At 31.0% G+C, this 25,871-nt stretch overlaps 3 protein-coding genes across 5 annotated transcripts; all 3 read right to left on the minus strand.

The window, feature by feature from the left end:
• Positions 1-2,345: 2,345 nt before the first annotated feature.
• LOC108341089 (3-dehydrosphinganine reductase TSC10A) lies at positions 2,346-6,331 on the minus strand. 3 transcript variants are annotated; one of them, XR_001833282.2, is made up of 5 exons: positions 5,706-6,330; positions 4,975-5,122; positions 3,879-4,169; positions 3,592-3,676; positions 2,346-2,654 (listed from the first exon to the last, which is right to left on the minus strand). XR_001833282.2 is itself a non-coding variant. In XM_017578709.2 (4 exons), exons 1-4 carry the CDS (start codon positions 6,228-6,230, stop codon positions 2,635-2,637), a joined length of 984 nt encoding a protein of 327 aa, XP_017434198.2. In that variant the 5' UTR covers positions 6,231-6,331; the 3' UTR covers positions 2,346-2,634. The 3 variants fall into 3 exon arrangements, 2 of the variants coding, with proteins under 2 accessions (XP_017434198.2, XP_017434197.2); XM_017578709.2 differs by lacking the exon at positions 3,592-3,676 and having other exon boundaries at positions 5,706-6,331; XM_017578708.2 differs by lacking the exon at positions 2,346-2,654 and having other exon boundaries at positions 3,361-3,676.
• A 2,545-nt stretch (positions 6,332-8,876) lies between these two features.
• On the minus strand, positions 8,877-12,283 carry LOC108342243 (protein trichome birefringence-like 11). Its single transcript, XM_052879458.1, has 4 exons — positions 11,221-12,283; positions 10,088-10,477; positions 9,847-10,005; positions 8,877-9,771 (listed from the first exon to the last, which is right to left on the minus strand). The coding sequence occupies exons 1-4, from the start codon at positions 11,670-11,672 to the stop codon at positions 9,420-9,422; spliced, it is 1,353 nt and encodes a 450-aa protein (XP_052735418.1). The 5' UTR covers positions 11,673-12,283; the 3' UTR covers positions 8,877-9,419.
• Positions 12,284-19,675: 7,392 nt separating this feature from the next.
• On the minus strand, positions 19,676-22,842 carry LOC108342662 (nuclear transcription factor Y subunit C-2). Its single transcript, XM_052879459.1, is given in 3 exon segments — positions 19,676-20,085; positions 20,087-20,578; positions 22,785-22,842. Coding segments are annotated over 2 exon segments (732 nt in total). The 5' UTR covers positions 20,551-20,578; positions 22,785-22,842; the 3' UTR covers positions 19,676-19,817.
• Between the last annotated feature and the right edge of the window lie 3,029 nt (positions 22,843-25,871).

The raw sequence follows: 25,871 nt of genomic DNA on the forward strand, positions 1-25,871 counted from the left end.
AATGAAATAATTTTAAATCGCATTTTCAGTCCTAATTAAAATTTAAGGAAAACAAAAAACAACTAAATTGATTGAAATTCTGCTTTATTTAATATTTTCCTATCAGTCAATCCAAATAAAGCAGATAGTAATACTGATATCAGTACATAGCGTTCTGGTACTGGGTAATGAACGAGAGGGTTCAAAAAATAGATGTACTAATTAATAAAATTAAATCTAATCGCATTAAATCGTTTTGTTTTGCAATCATAAATAAATAAATAAATATATATATATATATATATATATATGTATATATATTTGTTTTTAAAATTAACTTATCCAATAGATACGAGAGTTCCAATCGTAAGTTGATTTATTCAAGGCAAGATTTATAAGAAAAAATGTTCTGAATATATTTTTATGGATGACCTATACTTCCATTGGATGCAGATTAAGGTTAAATAATACCATGTTAGTTGATTCAGTGGCTTTGGAAACGACTTTGTGACAATCAATGACATGTACATGATACACGTGTTTCAGATTACACAGCTGACTCACAAGTCCATGTACAAGTTTAACTGTTTCTGTAGGACTATTTTTCATTCTCTGTAAATATCAAATGCATATGTTCAGCTTGTGTCACTATGAAAATCCTAACTTTATAAATGAATTTCTCAAGCAGCAGTATGTAAGAGAAGTTTCAAGGATATTTCTGTTATGTGGTAGACGTATTTATGTACATACTTTTCTAGCACAAATTGAATAAACAAGATATCAATCAAGATGAAGGTATTTTGATTTGAAGGGGACAAAAGAATGAGACAAAAGAATAGCCAAAAATCACGGTTCTGTGCTTGTGGGTGACTAAGCAAAACAACGGCACCTATTTGTATTGACTGGCCATCTATGACTAGGTTTAGAAACGGTTAAACTCGTCTAATCAATCTCAAACACTGATAAAGTAAAAGGCTAGTGGAACCTTGAAATTTTAGCAGTGAATTTGAATTTACCAAATTTTGTTCCAGCTGTATCTGGTATATCAGTGACCCACCAACTTTTGAAAAGAAGGCTTAAACTTCTGAAACAATAGAATCTTTTTCACCCTAGAAAGGGCTGGATTCTGAATGTGGTGGAAAAAAAGGATGAGGATGCTCTGGGGTTCAATTTTCAACTGCATAACTGACAGAATATTTTCTTTTCTAACACTGTTGTAAGATAAGGTTTCCCAAGAGAGATGCCTCTTGAATGCTGAAAAAAGACATACATAAGAGGTATTGTATTTAGGTCCAAAATCTTTAGAGGAAGGTCATATACACTTACACTTATCAAATCGTAGTGGGACACTAGATTTTGACGTGTGGCTCTTTGTATATGCTATGTCTAATGCCAGTTGGTGGTTCTTAGAGAAATGTTGAAAGGTAAATGAACATCAGCATTTTAAACACTTGAGTTAGTACTTCTTAGTCCTTCTTGTACGTGTTGTCTCATGGCAATTAGGGTCTCATAGAGACATACACTTACTCAGACATGACATTTCAAATTCAGACATTGTTGTGTTTGTGTATAACTTGTGTCTCATGCCAACTGGTGCTTCCAAGAACTGGTTCCTCATGTGTTCCTAACTATTTACAAACCAATTAATCATGAACATTGTTAACTGCTTTAATTGCATGATCAGTAAAATGGTGTCTATAGCTAACAGTGGAGACAAGCTTAAGTAGCTTGATCAATTTCTAATATAATGTTCTTAGAAGTTATTTGAAGTATTGTTGCTTGTTCTATATGAAAATATACACCTTATAGATTATTTGAAGAGTCCTAGGACCCTTGAGATGTTGGTGGAATAAATGAGGTATCAAAGTGATGATATATCTCTTAAGTAACATATGTTAGAAGAAAATCTGGCACATTTACTTTTACACTGGAATAAATTTTTAATGATCCTCAAGAAAAATAATTTATTTTCAGTAAGATAACCTTTGTACTTTTTCAAAAATAATTTTGTTTAAAAAATTAATTAATGTAGTAAAAACAATGTTATTTTCTTTAAACAAGGTTTCTTCATGCATTATTTCTTTTAATTCCCTTTTTATATAAAAAAAATGCTGAAAAAAACCGCAAACCCTGATTGAAAGAACTAAACATTACCTTCTTCATATTAATGAACTATTTCAGAGTTAAACAAAGTAATTTTAAATATACATGTTACTTACATACTAATATGATCATTTAATATTACTAATACACTAACGTGATCACTTAACATATAAGTTATCACTTAAAATAAAATAAAAAATCAACAAAAATGAAAACAAAACTAAAATTTTATGGAGGACAAAAGATTATTGCCGAACAAAATAAAAACGTAAAAAGAAATGAGGACCAAATTTTTTTTAAAGAAAATATACATCAATCCTATCCAATCCATAGCGTATTACTGAACCTGAACATGTAACTTAACCTGTCTTTACTTAAGATATGTTAGGAAACATTAGAAAACGGAAGAAAAGTTTTAAAAAAAAAAAAACTTAATCAACTTGATGTTTATCGAGATCTAATTCGTTAACTTTCATTTGAATTTCAGAGTGGAAGAAGGCAGCATCCCAGTATCTTGCATATAACTCCTAAAATGGGGAATAGGACTCTGTTTCAGCTACTCCGGGTTGAACCTGTCAGAATGATAAATCATCAATCTCATAAGTTTTAGCTGGGGAATTCATTTGAATTAACATTAACCTTTTAACAGGGTACAAGCAATACCTTAAGAGGCTCCACCAGATAAAAGTAACATCCTAAACTTTTACAATGTCCTAATTGCTTTTGAATTCAAACATTATATCATTTGCTGTTCACTACGTGTTTAATAATAGTGTATGAACCACAGTCACTATATGGAATCAAACGACAGATACTAAATAAATAGATAAGTATATAAATAATAATAATAATAATAATTTTATTTCAATCTGTTATAGAACCATTCTCAAATTTTAACCAAAGAAAAAAAAAATCATAAAAGCACTCTTGTAAATTAACTTTGGAAAGACTGCCCAAATATAACAGTATGACTTCTAAAGCCCAGGAGCGTGCGTAACAGGAGATGTTTCATGCAAATTGCCAAACTTTAATGAATGACTAATTTCCCAGGCAAACTCTAAGTAACCATATTGAAGAGTCTAACCCAATTTTGAATTATATCCTTTTAGAGATGACAAATAACTACATGTTCACGAGAATTGTCTGAATTTATCCAGATTTTAATAGAAAATGTGTACTATTTTAACATTCAATTCTTCATAATACCATGTTTTCTTTATTGTGATTTTTATCTTTCATAAAAAAAATTATTTAATTTATATTACGAAGACACAGATGAGTACTAACTTTTACTTTGAAAACCAGGACAAGTTTAGTCAAATTTGTACATTTCCCCCATTCTCCATCTTGTTGCTTAAAGTTTCTAAATGGGTTGATTTGGTCACCTTACGATACATGCAAGAAAAATCATCTTCACATCAACTCACCATATGCTATTACAACACCAACTAACTGATGCCATGCCGACACAATTTAACTAAGATACTTTTTCAATATCACTTTGGTCACCTCTCTGGTCCAATCGGGCAAAATTGATTCTCCCAATCTCACACCATTTGCCGTGCCGACACAAATTAACGGAGATGCCGGATAGCTGGTCAAAATTGGGAGCCAATCAGATCTAAGGGTCCAATAACTTTCTAACTCTAGAAACGAAGTTGAAGAGCGGGTAAAGTATAGAAGGCAATAGATAGAATAAGTAAAGCATTACTATTCTTTTGATGATTGGACAGACAGGAATTAAATTAACAAAAACTAAGAAATAATTTTTCAATATCACTTTGTGCAGCACTTACCTTTCCTTTGGCTGTGATATTTCTCTATACTTCCATACCAAGTCCACTGCATGCCTAGTGCAACAATCCGTAGAATTCCAGCAGCAACCACCTCAACAAAGGCCATCAAGAAAGACCTCTGGGGGGATAAACCTGCAGTTGCAAGGGATAGCGCAATTCCCTCCAAATTGCAAGAAACAATAAAGCTGCCACTTTTTATACCATCCAAAGCTTTCTGAGCAACTTTTTCAGCTGTCATACAACCAGATGAGGCTGCAATGATTTTGGTGAGCTCCGGTTTTCTCCTGTTTTCTGTAAAAGTGACCTTTCAGATTGTACTTCACTTTGATTACAGGATACATAGACTTCACAAGAGATGCTACAAACAGACATTTAATAAGCTGAAAGCAACAATTTTATTTTTATACTCATGAACTCTAAGTGGATTTAGTAATCATGGATTCAAACTTATTATCTTAAGCAATAATTTCATTCTCTAATCTCTAAGTTTGTAATAGGATTGATACAATAGCCTCCCCCCATGGCATCAGTCAAATGTATGAATTTAGATCAAATACAAAAATGAGAGATATTCAGATAATAAGGGAGGAGCTGGAGTTATTAAATCCGCAATTGATGCAGAATTCTGTGTAACAAACTTAAGACCTAATTGATTTTCTTTTCATTTTTCAGTTTTAAAAACTATTTTCTTAAAAAATTTCACACTACTCAACAATCATCTTCTCATCCAAAGTCTGTTATGTTACGAAATTGTTTAAAAAAAAGGTGTTTTAAAAATTAAATACAGAAAGAAATGCAAGATTTCCCATCTTTTCTTTGCATTTTGTTCAACATCTTCCTCAATTTCAAGGTATGCTCCGTGCCTTGCAACACCCGCCACCAGGTATTTGAGCAACTCGCCTAGTTACATTTTGAAAACTTTCGGAAATGGAAATCAAGCACACCCTATCCAATTTCAAGGAGTTACAGCAAGTGCACGACTTCCATGGTGAGCTTTACGCAAACTGACATGTTATTTAGAACGAAAAATGAAGTAGAAACTAGCAAAGGTAATAGGTGTGAAGAAATAAATTCAAGCATCCAATTCAATACCTACCTTCTGCTAATCCTGGAGTATCTGTATCCGGAGGAAAAATCAGAGAAACATGAATATTATCAGCTATAACCTCTTGTTGCAATGCTTCTGCTAAACCACGGAGACCAAATTTACTCGCTGAGTAAGCTACGTAGCCATAAATGCCCGCCTAAATACAAACACAAATTCCACATCAAAATAAATAAAATAAAGTTTAATTACTTATTTAGTCGTTATACCTGTTAAAAGTTTATGTCTTAGGCTATGTTTGGTTTTCAGTTGGGAATGTTTCAAACTGAGTTTAGAAAGTAAAAGTTCTGTGACATGTATTGTTGTTCTGATAAGCACATTTGCACATTAAAATTTTGTCTGCAAACTTAGTCTTAAGAAGTAAGACCACAGTTGCTCTTGCAAACATTAATCAAAACATGCACTTAGTCCTTGCACCTAGAAAATACTCATTTCAGTATTTGTTCATACACTGCTTAACTCGTTTTAGTTCCAACAGATAATTTTTTTATTAGTTTGATCTGGACAATTTTTAGTGTCAGCAAAGCCTAAATCGAATTAAAAGGTGTATACACTAGGACTATAATTATTACTTCATAGTTATACAAACTAAAACCTATAAAATGCAGATATATACAATACAACCAAATAAGTAATTCACATGTATAAACCCAGCAATAGTAATTCACATAATATATTATCAGATCATAAATAACAGAGGGCGAAAAGAGGTGCAGGTTTACCTGACCGGCCTGTGAGGAAACAAGGGCAATGGAAGCGGGCAGCGGGTCCTTCCGATTTTTCATCGCGGGAAGCGCGGCCTTGATGAGGTTCAACGTTCCCATGAGATTGACGTCCATGGTGAACTTTATCTCACTCAATTCCATCTTCTCCAGCTCCAGCGCTACGAACACGCCGTGGTTCAGCAGCAGCACGTCGATTGGCCCTGCCTCGTCCACCGCGCGCTTCACCGCCTCGAAGTCCCGCACGTCTGCCGCGAATACCGCCACCTCGATCCCCGTCGCCAGCCGGATCACATTTCGCGCCTCCTCAAGCTTCCCCAGCGACCGCGCCAATATCGACACACGCGCTCCCTCCGCCGCCGCGCGGTGTGCCAGAGCCAGCCCGATGCCGCTGGATCCGCCCGTGATAAACACGTGTCGATTCTTGATAGGGATCTTCACCGGTCGCGGTTTAACCAGGAAATAGAGCACGACCAAAAGAAGCAGAGGAAGGAGAAAGAAAAGAAAGAAGTATGCGTCCGCCATTGATGATGAGCCTTCGAAACTATACCCACTGGGAGCAAAAGTCTATGCGACTTTAAAAATGGATACCATTTTTATTTTATTTTAGTACCGAGAGTAAGAGGATGTGCTTCCATCAATTAGGGAACTTATTTTATTCTATCAAAATCATATATATGGAAGGAAAATTAGAAAGTAATCAAATCTTATATTTGTTGATATATTAACTTTTTCTCCTAGTTGAGTACCATTAACTTCTTTTATGTGGTTTGATTTTTTATTTCCTTTTTTTTTATTTGTATGTTTTTAGTCTCTTTAGTATCATTTTTATTCAGTAAATATTTAGATGATATTTATAAAAGGTATTTTAATATCGAAGTTAAAAAAGTATAGTTAATCAATTAACTACATTATTTATACTCTTTATTTATGTAAATTGTAATGAGTTTTTATTTATCATCGGTTTAATTATGTTCGAATCATCCATTCATTACAATTATTAGGTTGATTTACGTTAATCTATATAGTTATCCTTAACCATGTTATTTGTGTATTCAACCAGTTATTATGCTAACTGATCGACCATGGTAAGGATTTAAAAGAGAGACACCAAGGTCTTTTTTCACTATCCAAAGTGCCAACCAAATTGGGTTGGTCAGTCAAAATTGGAGTTGAATCGACCGACAGAGACTACCTAGTCGGTACTTACTATACATAGGCCCCCAAACCCAAGCCGTAGAAGACTAATTGTGATGGGATTAATGTCGCTTGGAATTGATTTGGTAGTTCTGCTTAGTGCTCATGGTTGTTGACCAGGCAAATTTGAAAATGTGATTGTTGAAGCTTGAGGAGTTGTGACGCCTCGAACCGAAAGCTGCTAATTCTGATATCAAATGCGAAATGTCAGATCTTCCCAGCCAATGGATATGTCTTGATCTGATAGGCAAAGGACGTGATTATTGACATTCCCTTCCTATAAATAGGCTTGTCATTTTCACCTTTAATCTCATGGAGCTCTGCACATACCGATTGACTTATATCTTTAAAGTAATAATGTCTACATTCACCATTTCTTCTTCTTCAGAGGGGTCCCCTAGTCAGGACGATCAGGGATATGTCGATGATGTTTCGTCATCATCGCCACTTAGGTCGTCTCTAGAAAACATGGTTAACTGAGCAAAGCTTCATTAATCAACACCATCACTACTAATGTCAATAAAGAAGTTTAAAATAAGGAACAGGCACAAAAAGGGCCTATCCAAAGCACCACCAGTAGGGTTGAAGTAGATGCGTCAATAGAAGGGGATGAACTGACCCTGCCAAAAGTTTTGGGTTATGATTGGGTCTCTCATGATGTTTGCAAGCATTGCACGTGATATCGATGCAGCAACGACTTTGTGGCCTTGGTCGAACGAGTATATATATACTTGGAGATAAAATTGATGACTATGTCATAAATCTTCAAGTTTGCAAAGAGAACGAACGAGTATGTCATGGTCGGAGAGATTCGAAGCTCGACTTCTTTTTTGTATATGCTTGCTATTTTACCAACTTGTTTGTATGAATTTCGTTTGACGACTTCCAAATTGAGATATCACGGGCATTGAAACAAAAAATGTCTGGGTGACCATTCAAGCTTTCAAGCCTACGTCCAAATGCATGGGTGACCATTCAAGCCTTTAAAGTAGTATGTAAGACGCTTAACCTAATGATAATGTTAATTCTTACCATTATTTGAGCCTCGTTTCTTTGACAAAATCAGCTCCTCTATTACTTATTACTTGCTTAAATCCTCATTTTTATCTTTCTTTGTAAATACTCGTATTTTGGGTTACACTTATTTAATTGTAACTATAATCCCTTCTTTTTTATTCTATTTTAGTGTTAGGAAGATCCTCCGCCCTATCAAAGAACCTTGGTAACATAGAGAAACAAAAAGATGAGTAAAAAAAGGGAGTTTTAAAAGACTAGGTGGCATTGAGCGAACACTTGACAGAGAGCAACCAGAGGCCTCAATGTTGAGCACCCTTCACCACCACTAAGCGCCACAATTTCATAGAGCATCTAGGGTAGCCCTAAAGGCCAACGTTGAGCGGCAGAGCTTTGGTGTTAAGCGGGACCTTTGTTGATGTGTCAAAATGAGCTTATTTAACGATTGCAATAGAATGTTGATTATCTTCTCCTTCCTCACTAAAAGGCTTGGAATGACATGAAAGACTTGAATAAAAAATACAAGTCCCTTGTCGACGAGTTCAAAAAGACCAAGTGACAATACATGTGATATTGTAACATGAGACGAACTTCCAAAAAACTATTGATTAGGCGGTTAATTTTTACAATATAAAATCAAATTAATTAATTAAATCAAACATAAAAATTTAAATTTGATTATATATATATATATATATTATAAATTAAATTATGACAAATTGTTTGAGAAATTAAGACATTGTTTGTCAATCATGAAAGCATATACATGAATCTATTTCTATATTAGATAGATTTTTAAAGGTTTATGACAAATTGTTTAGGAAATTAAAACCGGAAGCACAACTATACCCCAATCTAAAAATATGCAAATAGACATTATTATAAGATAAGATCGATCAAGTGTTGTTCCTATTGTTACTTTTCACGTTTACTCACAAGAAACAAATGTTCCAATAAGTCTTGACAATCGAGTTCAAACCATTATATATAAGTGTTGTATTCCATGTCTTTGGCATATTATTAGCCATTACTGAATCAATGAAATCTCTTTATAGAATTATAAATGTTATCTTGGATTGAATGACATAAATAATATAGACAACAGGTATGGGGAAACAAATTTAATCTTAACAAATTCTAAAAAGAAAAAAAAAAGCAAGTAACCTTTCAAGTTTTGAAAGCACCATCTATAAACTACTTACAGACCCGTAAATGATACAGTTGAATGTAGTAACAAATATTGCAGAAAACAATTAAGTTCCAAAAAAGAATAATCCTAGCTGACATTTGGATTCTACCCGCAGCACTCTTTTTTGAAGTTGACCTAATGTAGTTGTTGAGATAAGTACCTAGCATTGGTCACTGCTGAAACAAAAGGATAAAATCCGATGACTAGTTCTTGCAATTGGTATATTCATTTGCCTTTGTAATGCAAAAAATATATTCCACGAATCTATACAGTACAAATAAAAGGCTATATGTATATGCTTGACATGTGTATTGCTAGTTTTGTGTATGAGAAGTTTCATGTTTCATGAACAATGCGTAGAGTAGCTCATTCCAAGCATCTGGTACACCAGGGAGACACCAGTGGCTGCAATCTTGGCGATGGAGAGGTGTTGGGTCTGCATTTGGGTCCAGATAATATATGGATGAATGACCATCTTTTCTCTGAGCCGTCATCTGAGTTACATTCAATATCTTGAACTTCAAAACTTCACTGGTATTTGTATGTGCTAATAGCACAGAATTGGCTATTTTGAATTGCGACCAGTTATCCTTAGGCACCAACGAGGAGCCATGCTCTGGTAGTGTTTCCAAATGACAGCTTCCACCTTTTCTCCAATCACCACCTCTGCATCATACATATTACAGAAATTTAGTTTCCAAGAACTAAACATATTCAGATATTTGAAACCAATTTACATACCTGAAATGCACAGGGGCATAAGTGCAAAAGAAAACTTGAGTCTTCCTAGCATTTACTGAATTTTGTATCCAGTTCAACACTGTTTCAATGGACTTCTTATACGCTTCTTCTACCTTCATTTCCAACTTCACTTCCAACCCTTCTTGGAAATAACAGCCCCTGGAGAATTACAGAAAAAACGAATCAATCATGTCATAGGTGGTCATATTGAAATGATAAAAATCATGTCGGAATGAGTTACCCTTTTATGGTTTTCTCATAATTCCACCAGTGCCCTGTGTTAAGAACCAAAACATCTGCATCTCTCCATTTCGAAGAGTACCAATCCATCTGATCCAACTTCAGGGTTGTTCTAATCTTTTCATTAGTTCTAGGAGGAGGCCGGCTTTGCAATACAAGAAATGGAGCTCTGTAGTATTCCACTGTACAGTTATAATCCTTGAATCTAAACACCAAGAACCCCTTGTGCTTTGTAATTGGGCTACCATTCACTTCGTAGATTGAATCCTTGTTAGGAACACCAGCAGAGAGCATGCATAATAGTGACTCCCATTGGTTTCTCCCAATTGAGTCCCCAGCAAATACCAGGCGCTTGTTTCGAAGTTTTTCTAACATGGTTGTTGCATTCAATCTGTGTTTATTAACGAGAAGTTCAATGTTCTTAGTTCAGAGCAAGAATATATTACAACCTAAAATAAATTAAAATGCCACTGATGCAACTAATATAGGAAGGATCGAAGGGTTGCTGTTTAATCCAACCGAAAGAAGAGCCAGGGTGTTCATCTAACCTGATTATATTGTTATATAAAATGTGATTATTGACTTTTATAATATTTTTATAAAAATTACCCAAGTCAAGATAATATATTTATATTTTTTTAAACAACTATTAGTCGTTAATACATTAATTTTTGTGAACAAAAATTTGAATTTGCTCTATTTTTTTTACCACTAAATCCGTTTATGGAAATATCTCTCCTTATAACACAATACAAGAAAAAATTCGTTGCTACACAATAGTTGCGTCACTCTTAAAAGACGCGGATAAGAATAGCGTAATACTACTAAATCAGAATACAGTGACTCGAGATTAGTCTTGCACCACTAGATAACACTAACATGATCAAAATTGGAAAAGTCACACATTATCTTCTTTTTTTGAAAAAAATAATTATTCAGAGTTTCTAATACTGAAAACTGGACATTGACTGCATTGAATGGAAATTGAAATAACATTTCTCAGCAGCAAAACGGTGCTCAAAACAATGAATGACGGAGGGTTTGTTGTAGTTCGTGATTGGTGTTTTTTTTTTAATGGTTTTTCGAGGCAAAAATGGGAAATATAAGGACAAAAAGAGCAGCATATAAGTGTACCTGGGCAAGTTGCAAGCTTTGGGTTGCCACCTCCACTTTGTATAAAACAAATCAGGTCTTCCATTCTCCGAACACCGAAATCCCCGATCAAGGAAGCTACAATCTTTTGACTCATACAAAGGGTAACTTTCATCCCAAACCCAGTTACCCTCAAACAAATCACACCCACCACCCTTTTCTCCAAGAAACTCAACTCTATGCACACGTCCCTCTGCTGAACCACTTTTCTGGTGCGACCAAGTAACCCTCTCAGATTGACCCGAGAACCCGAACCTTCCAGCGAGTTCCTTATAATCCAAGTAGAAGAAGCTCCATACAACAAAGGCAGATACCAGAGAAAACCCAGCAACACTAACCGACGGTTCAAACAACCTTAAACGTTTCACCCTCCTTAAAGTTTCCAACTCCGGCATGGCTTCCACGTATTGCTGTGGGGTCCTCTTAGAAGACATCAAATTGAGTATAGACAGAGGAAATTCAAATTCTGAAATTCTAGAATTCGGGTGAGTGGTGTTCCTGTAATAACGGTTGAACTTGTGAAGACTGATGAGAAAAGACAGAGAAGATGACAACTTTGTAAACTCTGAAGGGTGGCATGCAAGGAATTTTCATTGGCCCCTTCGCTAAGCCTTACTTGATGGGTGAGTTTCAGAATATATGGCGCGTGAATGCAGAGCCAAAAGAGAAAAGAATCAATATTTATGGTTGATCAAGAAGTACTCTTCAATCACAGTTTGACTAAAAAGTTTATCACCTTTGTTAACTATATTTGTTTATGGGTCAGTTTTGAATATATCATTCATTATTTGTTACAGTAATAATAAAATTCTGCTGACTGATATACTATGGATTGTGTGTTTCAATTATTTTCTTTGGCTATTTCGTGTGAAGATGATTTGTTTTCAAATGGAAAAATCAGGAATTTGATTTAAAACTGAAAAAAGATGAGTCTAATATTTAGAAGAAGATGGAGGAAGTGAGTAACGGTTAGAGAGACGTGCACCGCGTTGTTTGAAGAGAGTGGGGGAATTGGACTTTGGATTGGAACGTGCTTTCATGCGCCGAAGTGTGGAGCGTGGGTCAATGGCTTCATTTTATATATGATACGGACACCGCCACGCCGGTTTTTTAAGGATGCAAGTCATTGCCGTTAATACAATATATTAATAATTTTATTTTGTAACGATTATAAATAGTCGTTTATTGAGTTTTAATAACTATGTGATATAAATATAAAACACATGGTTCATTAATGAATTTTAACCACTGAAATATATGCAATGAATAATTTATACTTTAGTAATTAAGTGGTGTAATATTCTATTTTAATAATATACAACTACTAAAAAAAGTTATATAAAAAAATGAGAATAAAAAAAATCTTAAAAAAATAATATATACATAAAGCTATTATAATTATCTTATACATAACTATAAAATAAATAAATATATATATAAAGATTTTATACTTTTAAGATTCTATTATACTACGTACTAAAGCAAAATACTGAATTCTAATAATAATAAAAAGTAAAATGAAATTGTCTACTTCTAAGCTTTACATTACCCCCGCATACATTAAACTAACTAAAACACTTTTATCTACTTTCACAATTTAGGTGATCATCACAAACAAGAAAACATAAACAGACAAACACAAACAAACAGAGAAGAAATAGTAAGTTAATGTACGAAAAACTTATGTGCAAAAAAGAAAATAAAACTTACCAAAGAAAGAAGCAGAAACCAACTTACTCAATCTAAAAAACTGATCAAATGAACTTGAAGATTTCACCTTAAGTATCACTTAGACGGTCTCGAATCTTCAAATAGACAAGAGAACTCCTAGAAAGAAGTAAGAGAACTCTAGAAAAGTGATTTTTAGAGAGATTATGTGTTTTAAAATTATAAAACTCCTTGATAACAAAACTATTTATATTAAAACCTTTTAATATTGAAATAATTAAGTGTTACTATTTTTAAATCATTATCATTTCTACAATATTATTTTCTAGGTCTTTATAAGTTGACTTTCTTAATACTTCCTCTTATGCATTTTGTGTAGTTTAAGCTTTTTATTTTCTCTTTTTTAAGTACAATAATTATAATTCTATTTTAATATTGTTTTAACTAAATACTCACACTAATCTTAATTCTTTGATTGTTAACCATGAATCAATTAGGACAAATTAGGAGAAAGAAAATGTTATTCAATAAATAATTATTGATGTTTTGCAAGCTACAAACTAATTGGGAGAGCAATCTTAGGATATAATGTATTCAGAAGAGTATGTACTCTGAAGACAATAATTTTCTGTAAGAAGAGAACAATTACGAGAAATGATATAAATAAGAGTGAAGTTTTTATAAGAACGTAATAATTATCTGTTTGAACGAACAACAATTACGAAAAAAAATATAAATAAATAAGAGTATAAGGACAATTTAGTAAAAATGTTCTATGTAAAGATATTGCAATTTTGTGTTTGATTGATTTCCTTCAATTGTTTTTTTGAACTTCTTACCTTTTTACTTCGTTTATTTATAAAAAATGCTATTCATTTGTTTTAAAAATTTTGTCCAGTAATAAATAGTGAAATATATAATAATATTAATTTAAAATATTTTATCATCATCAATTAAGTGTATGCATCACCAACTAAACTACTTGTTCAAAGAGATAATTTTGAAAATCTTCAGTGATAATTACTTGCTTAATTTTTTCTTTACATCTTCGGTGCTCGGTTTTCCAAACAGCTTCTTCTTGCAGCATCTACCCTTTTTCCTATAATGTGTAGATTTGATATAGACTTACCTATGTTTGAACTAATTGAGCAAACATCCCTGGATCCCCGTGTAGCAAACAAGTTTCCTAATGGGTTATCACGATCGTCATTATCATGTTCACACTCAGAGAGAAGTGTTTCGATAGAATGCTTGTACCAGAGAGTCAGTGATCAAAGAAAAATCAGTTTTGTTGCTCATTTACAATGTCTCTTCCATATTTTTCAAATCCTTAATAAAGTGAAATGACTTCAACAATATGTGATCTCATAACGTTCCTTCGTTCATACAAAGTGTGTGCAACATTGTAACAGACCAAGAAAATTTGTCATGTCGTCTTCTTCATATACAAGAAGGCCAACTTATACAGATTCTTCCAACTATTTTCTCTTATAGTTCTTTTTATAGTACATCCTCAACTGTACATAGTTGCATTGCAGACAGAGTGTTTCATGATCTCATCCCTCTCATTATCCTTAACAAGGAAGGGTTTTTTCCCTCTGTCTTAACATAAATGTTATCTTCAAATTCAGTTAGGTTAATGCATCCATCATGTGAAACTTCATATTCCAAAGTTGATATGTCCATATTGAATATATTAAATTTTGTAGTCTCCATTTGTTTTATGCAAGTTTGTCCACAAAACGCTCTAGTTCACAGTCACTTCTAACACTCCATAATCCAGAACCTTTTTCCATAGTCAACAAGTGCATAACACCACTATCATTCCCATAAATGCTTCCGCTTCATCGTATCATTAGTTCCATGGGTTTGATTGAAAATAGTTGGGAGGAATCTTCTGTTATGTGTCAGAAAAGGATAACTTAGGGTCGTGAAATCAGGGAGGAAGATTTGACAAATTGGTACAATTTTGTGAATCAATCCGTTTAGGAATTCTTTAAGTGATTTAAACAGTAGATGTGCAGTCTAATTTGTCCTGCCAGTAACTTCGCTTCACTAATGGAACCGTTAATTAAGGAGCTAAAATATATATTCAAGGATCAAAGATAAACAATATGCCATTTTGAGTACAAAATTGTTTACTAACTCTAATTATATGTCAATAGTCTCAAAATGGATGACTAAAGGACAACAAATATGCAATTTGAAGAAAGGCCTAAATAGTGCCTTAATAATTTCCAACTATTATTAGAAATTGATTTGCATTGAAAATATTCCAAATCAATTTCGAGAAATCATGGAGGAAAAGTTCACACTATTGATTTTTGAAAGGCAAAGAAATTGTAATTAATCATGAAATTGATTAAAGCACAAGAAGTTGAAATAAATCATCCAACCAGTACAAGGCCATAAATTTGTTGTAGGGTCATCATTGTGAAAGGGGATTGTGAATTGAACCAACAAAACCATCCAAATTAGTAAACATTCCAAGCAAAAAGCCTGAAAGCTATAACATTGAAAACAATCATACATTACTACTTCTCCTGTTCTTAACAATAAAAATACTGCAAGCCAACAATGTTGACAATAACAAGCACTCCTTACTTGTAGGCTTCTCTGATATCCCCTCCATCATCATTTACTCAATTAAGCTAGATTCCTAGGCACACATTTGGATTCAATATCCAAACTGATATTGAAAAGCAGAAACCAAACTTCATTTTCTTTAACCATTTCCACGCTTGTAATTGTGCATCATAATTCACACTTATGTTAATTACTAATTTACTCAAAATTAACATCATTAGAGTTTACTAGTTAATCTATAACAATGGTATCCACAAATTGGGTCGCTATGCAATAAATTATCAAGGTTTCTCAGACAAAATTGACACAAAATCATCATAAGAATATGCAATGTTTTAAATTACTATCATGCTCAGAAGGTAAAGTCCTATTATGTTTATGTTTGAGAATAAATAAAATTAAAAAAAGTCTAATTCTCTCTCTCTCTCTCATTCTTTCTAAGCTCAAACTATCCAGTGTCATCAACATTAACCAAAGAATGACAGGAAGGAAATGCATATTCATTTAGGTACAGAAGGAGATACTGATCTTATACTGATGGAGATGCGGTTATAGATGGTTGGAATCATTTATTCGTTTCTTCCATTAGCTCTTGATTTGGCTTCTGTGCGCTAGAAGTATGTCATCCACAATCCACACAGAGGATTGCCAATGCATAATACTATCATAGATCAAACAAACCACATTAGTCTTACAGCATTATCATGTATTATGTCATTCTTCCTTTGACATCATAAGTTGTGCAGCACTTTCTTAGATCAATGTGTGCTGAATTTGCTGAGAAAAAAAATATAAAATACTGGTGCAAACAATGCAGCCTGAATTTAACTGTAGCCTGTGGCATACTCAGTTTGTGTTTTTGGGGTTTGATTACCCTCAATAACGTTTGATCTATACTTTGTGCTCATGAAGAATGTATGGACAAAGATTTCCTAGGAGTCTGAAATAGAACACACAGGCAAATAGCTAGTGCATGCATAGTCCCTAACTCCCCATCAAGTAACATCTTCTAAAGGCTAAATTCAATTTGTATCATTATCTAAGATAAATAACAAGAAAAAGAGGAGAAAAAACACTGTTATCGGGATAATTGGGGTATTGAGAACACATATTATTGCCAATTCCAGACACATATAACAATCCAAGATGATAATATCACATCACTAAACAGGGCTCAAGCCAGATAGATGATATTATATAAAGAAATAAAATAGAGACATAAAGTTTAACAAAACAAAACTAACTAGGTAATTAGTTACCATCACACAACTGGGACAACATAATTTGCCTCCTTTTCTCCTAATCCAAACAGAGTGTGGTTACGATGGGCGTTCTGGGAAAGCTGAAGACGATTCTTCCTGAGAAGAATCAGATTGGTAGAGTGCGTTCTGTTTCTGAGCTTTCTCGAGATAAGGCTTGAAACCAATTTGTATGCTCAAGTAGCCGAATGCAAGCGTTCCCAACACCACTATCCCTGACCTAATAGCGTTCATCTTCATGTCTGACACTGATTTTGGACCCATGTTTCTCCGGGTTTAGTCAAGACACAACACAACACTCCTTCGATAAAAGGAAATAAATACCTATAGCGAAAACGGTGCCAATGACATGTCGTTTTTTTGAAAATCTTCCAAATTGGGAACTTCCAAATAGAACTATCCTAACGCCAAACCTAGGAACCAACAAAATGTAAAAGAGAGCAACTTTCTCACTGTTATTGAATTCTCAGCTAAACTATAAAGGAGCTGAATCTGAGACAGTGGATTTGAACTTTGAAGCCGCTGGGTTTTTCTGTCGAGTATAAAGGTATAAAGATATGAATAAGATAATATTTTTATCAGAGACATTCATGTTTCTGTTCATTCCTTTCAATTTAATTAGAACAATAAATATATTAACAAAGCTATTTTTTTTAGCTAAATTACTCTTAGTATTTTTATTTAATTGAATCAATTTCATATTTTATCAATAAAAAATAAATTTAAAATATCGCCTCCTAGTTTTAATATTATCTTTTTGATCATTTAATTATAGGTTTAATTTTGATTTCTATTTTCGTAGCTTTGATTGTTGATTTTTTTTTCCAACGTTTATAAGTGGTTTTATTTTATATAATTTTTATTCAATTTAGTCTTTTTTTTTATGATATCTAAATTGTTAACTATACAATGTTTATGTAAGTCTTAATGAATGACGTGACTGTGATTTTGTCTCACATAGTTATCGATGGCAGTGAAATAATTATGATTTTTTGGTTTCTCGTGACAGTGAAGTAATTAAGATTTTCTGGTTTCGAATGATAGTGAAGCAATTAAGGTTTTTTTGGTTTCCCATGGCAGTGAATCAATTAGGGTTTTTTGGTTTCCCATTATAGTGAAGTAATTAGAATTTTTTGGTTTTTCATGACAGTGAAACAATTAGGGTTTTTTGGTTTGAGTTTTCGATTTGCAGAATGTTGTTTCGCAGTGGTTCATGGTGGTTATGCATTGTCGTGGAAGAGACGCGATTTTGTGGTGGTCTTTTCTGGTGACGGTATGAAGTGTTGAACTAGCGATTTGAGATTTATTTGCTTTTGGAGAAGATGATAAACAATGTATGGTGAATGCAATTAGGTTTTGTTGTGGTTTGGAAAGGTTGATATGTGGTGGTGTAAATTGATATTTCGATTTGGGATTGCTAGTTTGGGATGTGATTCGTAATTTGGGATTGCAAGTATGAGATGTGATTCGCAATTTTGGATGCTTGCCATATTGTTGTTTTGATGTCTTTTACGATTTGAGGTTTTCTGTTGCATGTTGTGATTTTGAACAATGGTGGCTTGTGATGACTATGTGTTATATGGTGGTTGACGATAATGGAAGGTGCAAGGATAGCGAATCGTCAATGATGGTAGAAGGAAATCATGGTGATCTGGTGGTGATAGGTTGAATACGATGAGGTGAAAAGAGACCATGGACAACTACATCAGAAAAAATTGATCACATCATTCATTGAAGTTCATGTAGACATTCTGCCGTTAACAAGATTATTTTCAATACCAACAAAAAGTCAATAACTATTTTAAACAAAAATTATGAAAATAGAGACCAAAATAGATATTAAATCTTTATTCTATAGACGATCGTTACCGGTGAAATGTGGTCACTTAGCTACTAAATAATAACATTCATGACTTTAAGAGATTAAGTAACTAAATATTTATTCCCCTTTACTGGCTTGTTTGTTTTCTGAAACACTTTGAATTTTTATTTATTTATCTGTATTTATAAAAAAAATTGGTATAGGAATTCTGTGATTTCAGTTGGATCAATCGAAAAGGGTTTGGGTTTTGAGTTTTTGAGATATTACAGGTAAAAGGTTTACATAATCTTCTGGCTTGGATTGAGAATGGTGAGTCTTGTTTGTTCAAAGTTCATGAAAAGGAAACATGTCATGAATTGTCGGTTATCCTTTTTGGGTTGTACAAATACTGAAATGCTGAAGTTCCGACACTTAATGGTTTGATTAATTATCATGTGCATAGTCACTGCATTTTAGTGCGTATGCTTGTGATAATTCTCACAAAAATTCTGGGCATATTCATGACATAATACTCCTAATATATACTAACTTTGAAAGGCATACTAAAAAAACACTGTATCGAAGACAGAGTGATTTGGTTGACAATGACGCTGATTCATGACATTTACAAGTCAAATATTGTGAAAGCATCTGATAAATGATAATCCTTTGATTGGATCCTCTGCTTAAAGAAAAATCAATGGCAACACATATAAATCTCTGATAAATATAAATATCATATTCTTCCTTCCTCTGTTTTTTTGGGTTGCTCATCCTTCTGTCACACTTCAGCAACATATTACTGATCCCAATGAAGAACATTCATGTGCAATGTCATATTAAAGATATTAGAGTTCATTATACTAGCGCAAATGAACTCTCCTCAATATATTTACGGAATAACGCTTTTGTGCTGTGGAAAACACAGCAACTATCTATGAAACATATACTATGGTAGAGACCAGCTATGCCAGGTCATATGGTAGCATATACTATGGTAGCATATACTGCTTCAGCTCCCTGCAATACTCGCGCATTTATAATCAATCATATTCAACGTCCCAAATTAACAGTACTTAAATAAAAGCAACCTTGAAACCATCAAATTGTCAAGGATAAAAGGTTCAAACATTCAAATTCGGTTTATTTAAACTCAGTTTAAGAAACCATTAAAAAGGAAAATGGAAAGCAAAAGTCTGCTGAGCTTATTGAGCATACACTGAATGCATAATTGTCTAGTTTTTCAGTGATTAACTTTTATCTGCTCAGTCATCTGAATCAGGAGAAGGGTTGTTCTCTTCTTCGGGTTTGGGCAACACTGGAGTTGGAGAAGGCTGGTCTTGCAGCTGCTGAGGATCAGTTGGATCAAGAAGGGGCACTCCCATGAGCATTGTTGGAGCACCAGACTGTGGACCTGCAGCATCATGTTGATTATGAGGTGGCACAGGATTGTTAGGAAGAATCTGAGACAGAGTGGGAGGAATGGGTGTTCCTGGTATACCTGGAAACACTTCAGGGACCCCTTGTGTCTTCCCTGGGGACAATATCAACAAGAAAATCATACATGTCAGTCTTTGACATTGCAGCTGCAATGTCATTCTTACTAAGTGTCCTCCTCTTGTTCTCCTCAACATTACCCCATGCCCTCATTGTGAGCTCCATGATGAACATCTCACAAGCCTTGGCCAACAGCACAGGAGCCTCAGCTGATACCATTCTCACATCCTCATCAGACTTCATTATCCTCTTGATCCTAGCCAATGGCAAGCAGTGATTCTTGGACTCACTGGTCTCCTCAACTTCCTGACGCTGTTTTTCCCAGAACTTACTGAGTTGCTGCTCCAATGATTCTTTTGCTGTCTGTGGGTTGGATGAAGAGGCAGAGGGACCAATGGTGAGAGCTGGAGGACTGCTAGGAGGTTCCACCTTGGGTTCAGATTGAACTTTGCTCTTCCCACGTCCTTCTTTTGCTGCTTGATCATGCTTGTTTTCATCCATGTTCTTGTGCAATGGACTTCAAAATATTCTGACCACCACCGGGAAAATCGAACGTGACACATGCAACAAGAAAAAGCATTTATGCATCTCAGATAAAAACTTCTAAAGATAAAAATTCACATTAGTCTAAATGATACATCTACGTAGATGGGTAAATGAAGATGGCTTCACAAGTTTTAAGTGATAAAAAGAATAGAAATTTAATAAACATTATATACATGTTGTATAGCATTAAAATTCTTACTAAGCTCAGAGTAGATTTTAAGCTTAACTTAATCACAGAAAACTAGTTTATAAAGTGAGATTTGCATTCATTATATATTATAAATTAATTTTATTTTTAGTCGACATGAGTTCGAACATAAAATACTACCATTTCTTATCTCATGTCATGTTCATTTTCTATTTTAGATATGATCAGATTATACAAAATCATTCCATTACCCTAAAATTAAACTTAAGTCTTATAGTTAAAATTCAAAAATTAAATGTGTCAAATGAAATTATATTGAAAGAATTCTTTTTTTACCATCAATCATAAGTGAAAATTGAGATTTTAGGAACAAAAACAAAAGATGTATAACCCTTTTGACAACAATAATTAAAAAAGATTGAATATATAATGTTACTCTAGGTTTGTATGAAACATGCCCAACATTTGTAACACTAAGAAGAAGAAAAAAGATAGAATTACTAAACTAAGATTGTGCTCACTTTTAGCCTTATGAACAAAGATGAGGGATATAATCTTTTAAATTTGTTATTAAGAAAAACACCAATAAGTTAATTATTATATTTAACATAAAGACAACTATATGTGCTAAATTAAATTATGTTTGATCATCATACATATAAAAAAATAAAGAATAGAAAATAATATACCTAAAATTTGTTCTAAATAAGTTTATATTTTAATTTCGAACCTTATACAAGAAAAGAAGAAGAGAAATAGAAGTTAAAGAAACGGATAACTAAAATTAAAACATTAATGGTTTGCTTTAATGATATAATAATACTTTTTTTGACTAACTTGTCGGCTAGTATTTATGATTAATAACAAAAATATAATAAAATATATTTAATTAAATTAAAAAAGTTATTATTTCTTGGAAATGAAAATCTTAATTAGAAATATGTTCAAACGATCATGCATAATTGAATACAAATTTAATCTTATAAATTGCTTTTATGTAATTATGTTGAACTTAAAAAAATATTCTAAAATGTTACAAGAGTTACCAAAAAAATTATCAGATTTACAATGTCACTGACTATGGAATCACTCATAAATATTTGTTCTTGATGTCAAGTTTCTAACATAAAGAAATGTATTGGAAATTTTAGAATAACTAAATATTAGACAAATTATAATGTATGTGGGTCCAATCACACTTTATCATACAAGAAAAATTTGTTAAAATTAGAAGTCATTGTGTATAAAAATAATTTTATTGATAAATAAAATTAAGCAATTTCTTTTATTTTTACTTATTACAAAAAATAAATTATAATGACAAAGAATCACGAGATGAATTAAATTTTATCAAAAAGATATTAGTGGCATATTTATCACATATAATTATTCTTATAAATCTAGACATCACAAAGTATTTTAGCAAATATTTGTTTTCTCCACAACAAATAGACACAGAAAAATTACCATCGCAACTTCTAAAAATTACATAAAAAAACATAATATAAATTCACACATTTAAATTTATTTTCCTTCATTAATTGGTAAAGACGATTGTGTCAAATAATATAAAAGATTTTATCGTTCACAAATTTTGAAGAGTTTTATCGAGTACAAAATCATAAAAGATATTGTCTATAAAAAATTGTGAAGGATATTTTCATCACAAACTACAAGAAATCTTAATTTATCTAGATTTGTAGTTTTTAAATTTGAACACTAAGAATCTAAGAAAACAAATTAAGCTTTATCACACCTTTGGTAATAATTAAAAATATCAAATATAATGTTATTGTAGATTTGAATACAACATACACAAAACTTGTAAAAATAAGGAAAAAAATAAAAATCCAAAGTCAAGATCTATTAGTTTTAGTCATATAAACAACATAACTCAATCTTTAAAAATGTTATCAATCGACTGACTATATAATTTAACATAAACATAATTATGATATATTCAATTAAATCAAGTTTGAAGGCAACTAAAAGAAAAATAAAGAAAAAAGGAAGACGAAAAGATCAGAGAAAGAAAATATACCTGAAATTTTTGAAGGCAGATCTCAGTTTCTCAGAAAAAAAATCAAAGAGAAGAATTTAAAAGAAATGGATGTAGAAATGGTTAAATATTGATAGTTTATTTTAAAGACATAATGATATTAATTTTTTTTTAATAAATGTGCCTGTTAGCATTCATTATTAATAGCAAAAAAAAAAATATAAGAAACCGTCACTAATTAAATAATGTAACCAAATTATAATATACAAGTAGATATAAATTTCATATTATATGCATCAACTATCAATTAGATGTATAATTAAATTATAGTATATAATTAAGTTTGATTTCATCTTATAAGTTAGTTTATATGATTGAGTTAAACTTACAAAAATATTTTTTGACACACTTAAATTTTTTACATTCATTTGACACTACCTTTATTTATTTTTTCCTTTCTTCTTTCTTGAAAAAATACAAAATTTTATACTTTTATAACTATTTTACCCTTGTATCCTTTGTTAAATGAATATAAAAGTATGTCATAGTACCATTTTTCTTAAACTTAATTGATTTTCTAAAATAATGTAAGAGTTTATCTTGTCACTATTATATATATATATATATATATATATATATATATATATTAAATGCTTAAATTAAAAAAAAGAAGACGAAAAATAAGATAAAGAAAACACACCTAATTTTTTTAAGGCAGAAGAAAATATCAAAGACAAGAAGTTAAAAGAAATGGAGGAAGAAAGTGGTTAAATATTTATAGTTTATTTTAAAAACACAATGATATTTTTTTAATGCGTTTATTATCAATAACAAAAAAAAAATATAAAAAACTGACATTAATTAAATATGTAACCAAATTATAACGTATAAGTAGATATATGTTATATCTAATTAAAAATAGACATAAACTTCATCTTATATACATAAATTAGATATATAATTAAATTATAGTATATAATTAGATCTAATCACATCTTATAAGTCAATTTTATATAATTGAATTAACTTAATTGATTTTCTAAAATAATGTAAGAGTTTATCTTATCACTATTATATATATATATATATATATATATATATATATATATATATATATTTTGTATATTACATCACCTTTTTTTTTACAAACTCAAAATGGACTATTAATATGTTACATTTTAAGTGAAATTAGTTGTGTTATAATTAATAATTATATTTTTTGTCTAATGATTATTAACAATTATAATTTTTTTCTAAGAATTTAAGAAAAAAAATTAAACTTTATCACACCTTTGATAATAATTAAAAATATCAAATATAATGTTATTGTAGACTTGAATACAGCATACATAAAACTTGTAAGACAAGGAAAAAAAAATAAAAATCCAAAGTCAAGATCATGCTAGTTTTAGCAACAACGTAACTCAATTTTAAATTTTCTATCAATGGACTGACTATATAATTGTGATATATTCAATTAAATAAAGTCTTATCACTGTACAATAAGAATAAAGAAAAAAAGAAGAAGAAAAGACAAGAGAAAGAAAATATACTTCAAATTTTTTAATTTTGATCTCAGTTTCTGAGAACAGATTAAAGAGAAGAAGTTAAAAGAAACAGAGAAAAAAGTAGTTAAATATTGATAGTTTATTTTAAAGACATAATGATATTTTTTATAAACATGTCAATTATCATTCATTATTAATAACAAAAAAAATATAAAAAATCAACATTAATTAAATACGTAACCAAATTATAATATATAAATAGATATAAATTTCATCTTATATACATAAACTATGATTAAATTATAATATATAATTAGATTTTATCTCATCTTAAAAATTGGTTTTATATAATTAAATTAAACTTACTTAATTTTTTAAAATAATATAAGGGTTTATATTGTCACTGTTATATATATATATATATATATATATATATATATATATATATATATATATATTATCAATTGTTTTTTACATACTTAAAATGAACTGTTAAATCATAATTATTTATGTTCCATTTTAAGTAAAAAGAGTTATGTTCTAATTAATAACTATCATTTTTTGTCTTATGATTATTAAGTGATATAATAAGTTGTATTAAAGTTAAAATGACCAATTTCCTTATTAGGGAAATAATTATTGAACAAATTTTCTATTTTTAATTTTATGTTTATTCATATTTAAAGTTTAGAAACTAAAATATATTAAACTTTCATAAGAACAAATTTTAATAAAGATTAAAAGCATATTAAATCATATATATATATATATATATATATATATATATATATTTATAATAAAATTTAAACAAATTTAATTTCAATTCCAGTGAGAAGAAAAGAATTAAAGTGAAGAAGAAAAAAAATTAAAAAATTTTAATGAAAGTAATAAAGCATTGATAGCTTGTTTTAATGATATATTAATATTTGTTCTACCATTTATCAGTAATATGAATAGTATAATAAATTATATTTAATGAAATTTAATTAAAACTACTCCGTGTTGAAGTTCTCATATTTATTTTATATATATATATATATATATATATATATATATATATATATGATCAAATTTGGTTTGAGCAAACTTAGATTTAAATTTCATACTTAAAAAAAAATGAAAGAATAAAAGAAGAAGAAAAGTAAAAAAGACGAAAAATAAAAGTTAAAGGAAAAAGTAACAAAAGAATGTAAGTGTATCTACAATGTCATAGTTAAAAATAATATTCAATATAAATTTATAAAAAACAAAAAACATAAAACATAAAAAAGTAATGAAAGTAGTAAAACATTCACAGATTATTTTAATTATACAACAATATTATTTTACCAACTAACATTTATAACTAATAATTCTATAAAAAAATTATTAAATAAATATAAAATAATTGATATCTAAAATAGGTTATATTACTAATAAAAAATTATAATTGACGCATGAATTAAAATTAAAATCAATTTATAATAATAATTCCTAAAATTTGAGTTACGATTCTAAATTAGTCTTTAATTTAAAATAGAGATTAATTTAAAATAAATAATAATAAGTAATTAATGTAAGAGTCTGAAAATAATAAGGCTATTGAGTCTTATGTTGAGGCAGTCAGCCCATAAGCTAAGGA

Source organism: Vigna angularis, chromosome 6 (assembly GCF_016808095.1).
Source record: "Vigna angularis cultivar LongXiaoDou No.4 chromosome 6, ASM1680809v1, whole genome shotgun sequence".
Classification (NCBI taxonomy): Eukaryota; Viridiplantae; Streptophyta; class Magnoliopsida; order Fabales; family Fabaceae; genus Vigna; species Vigna angularis.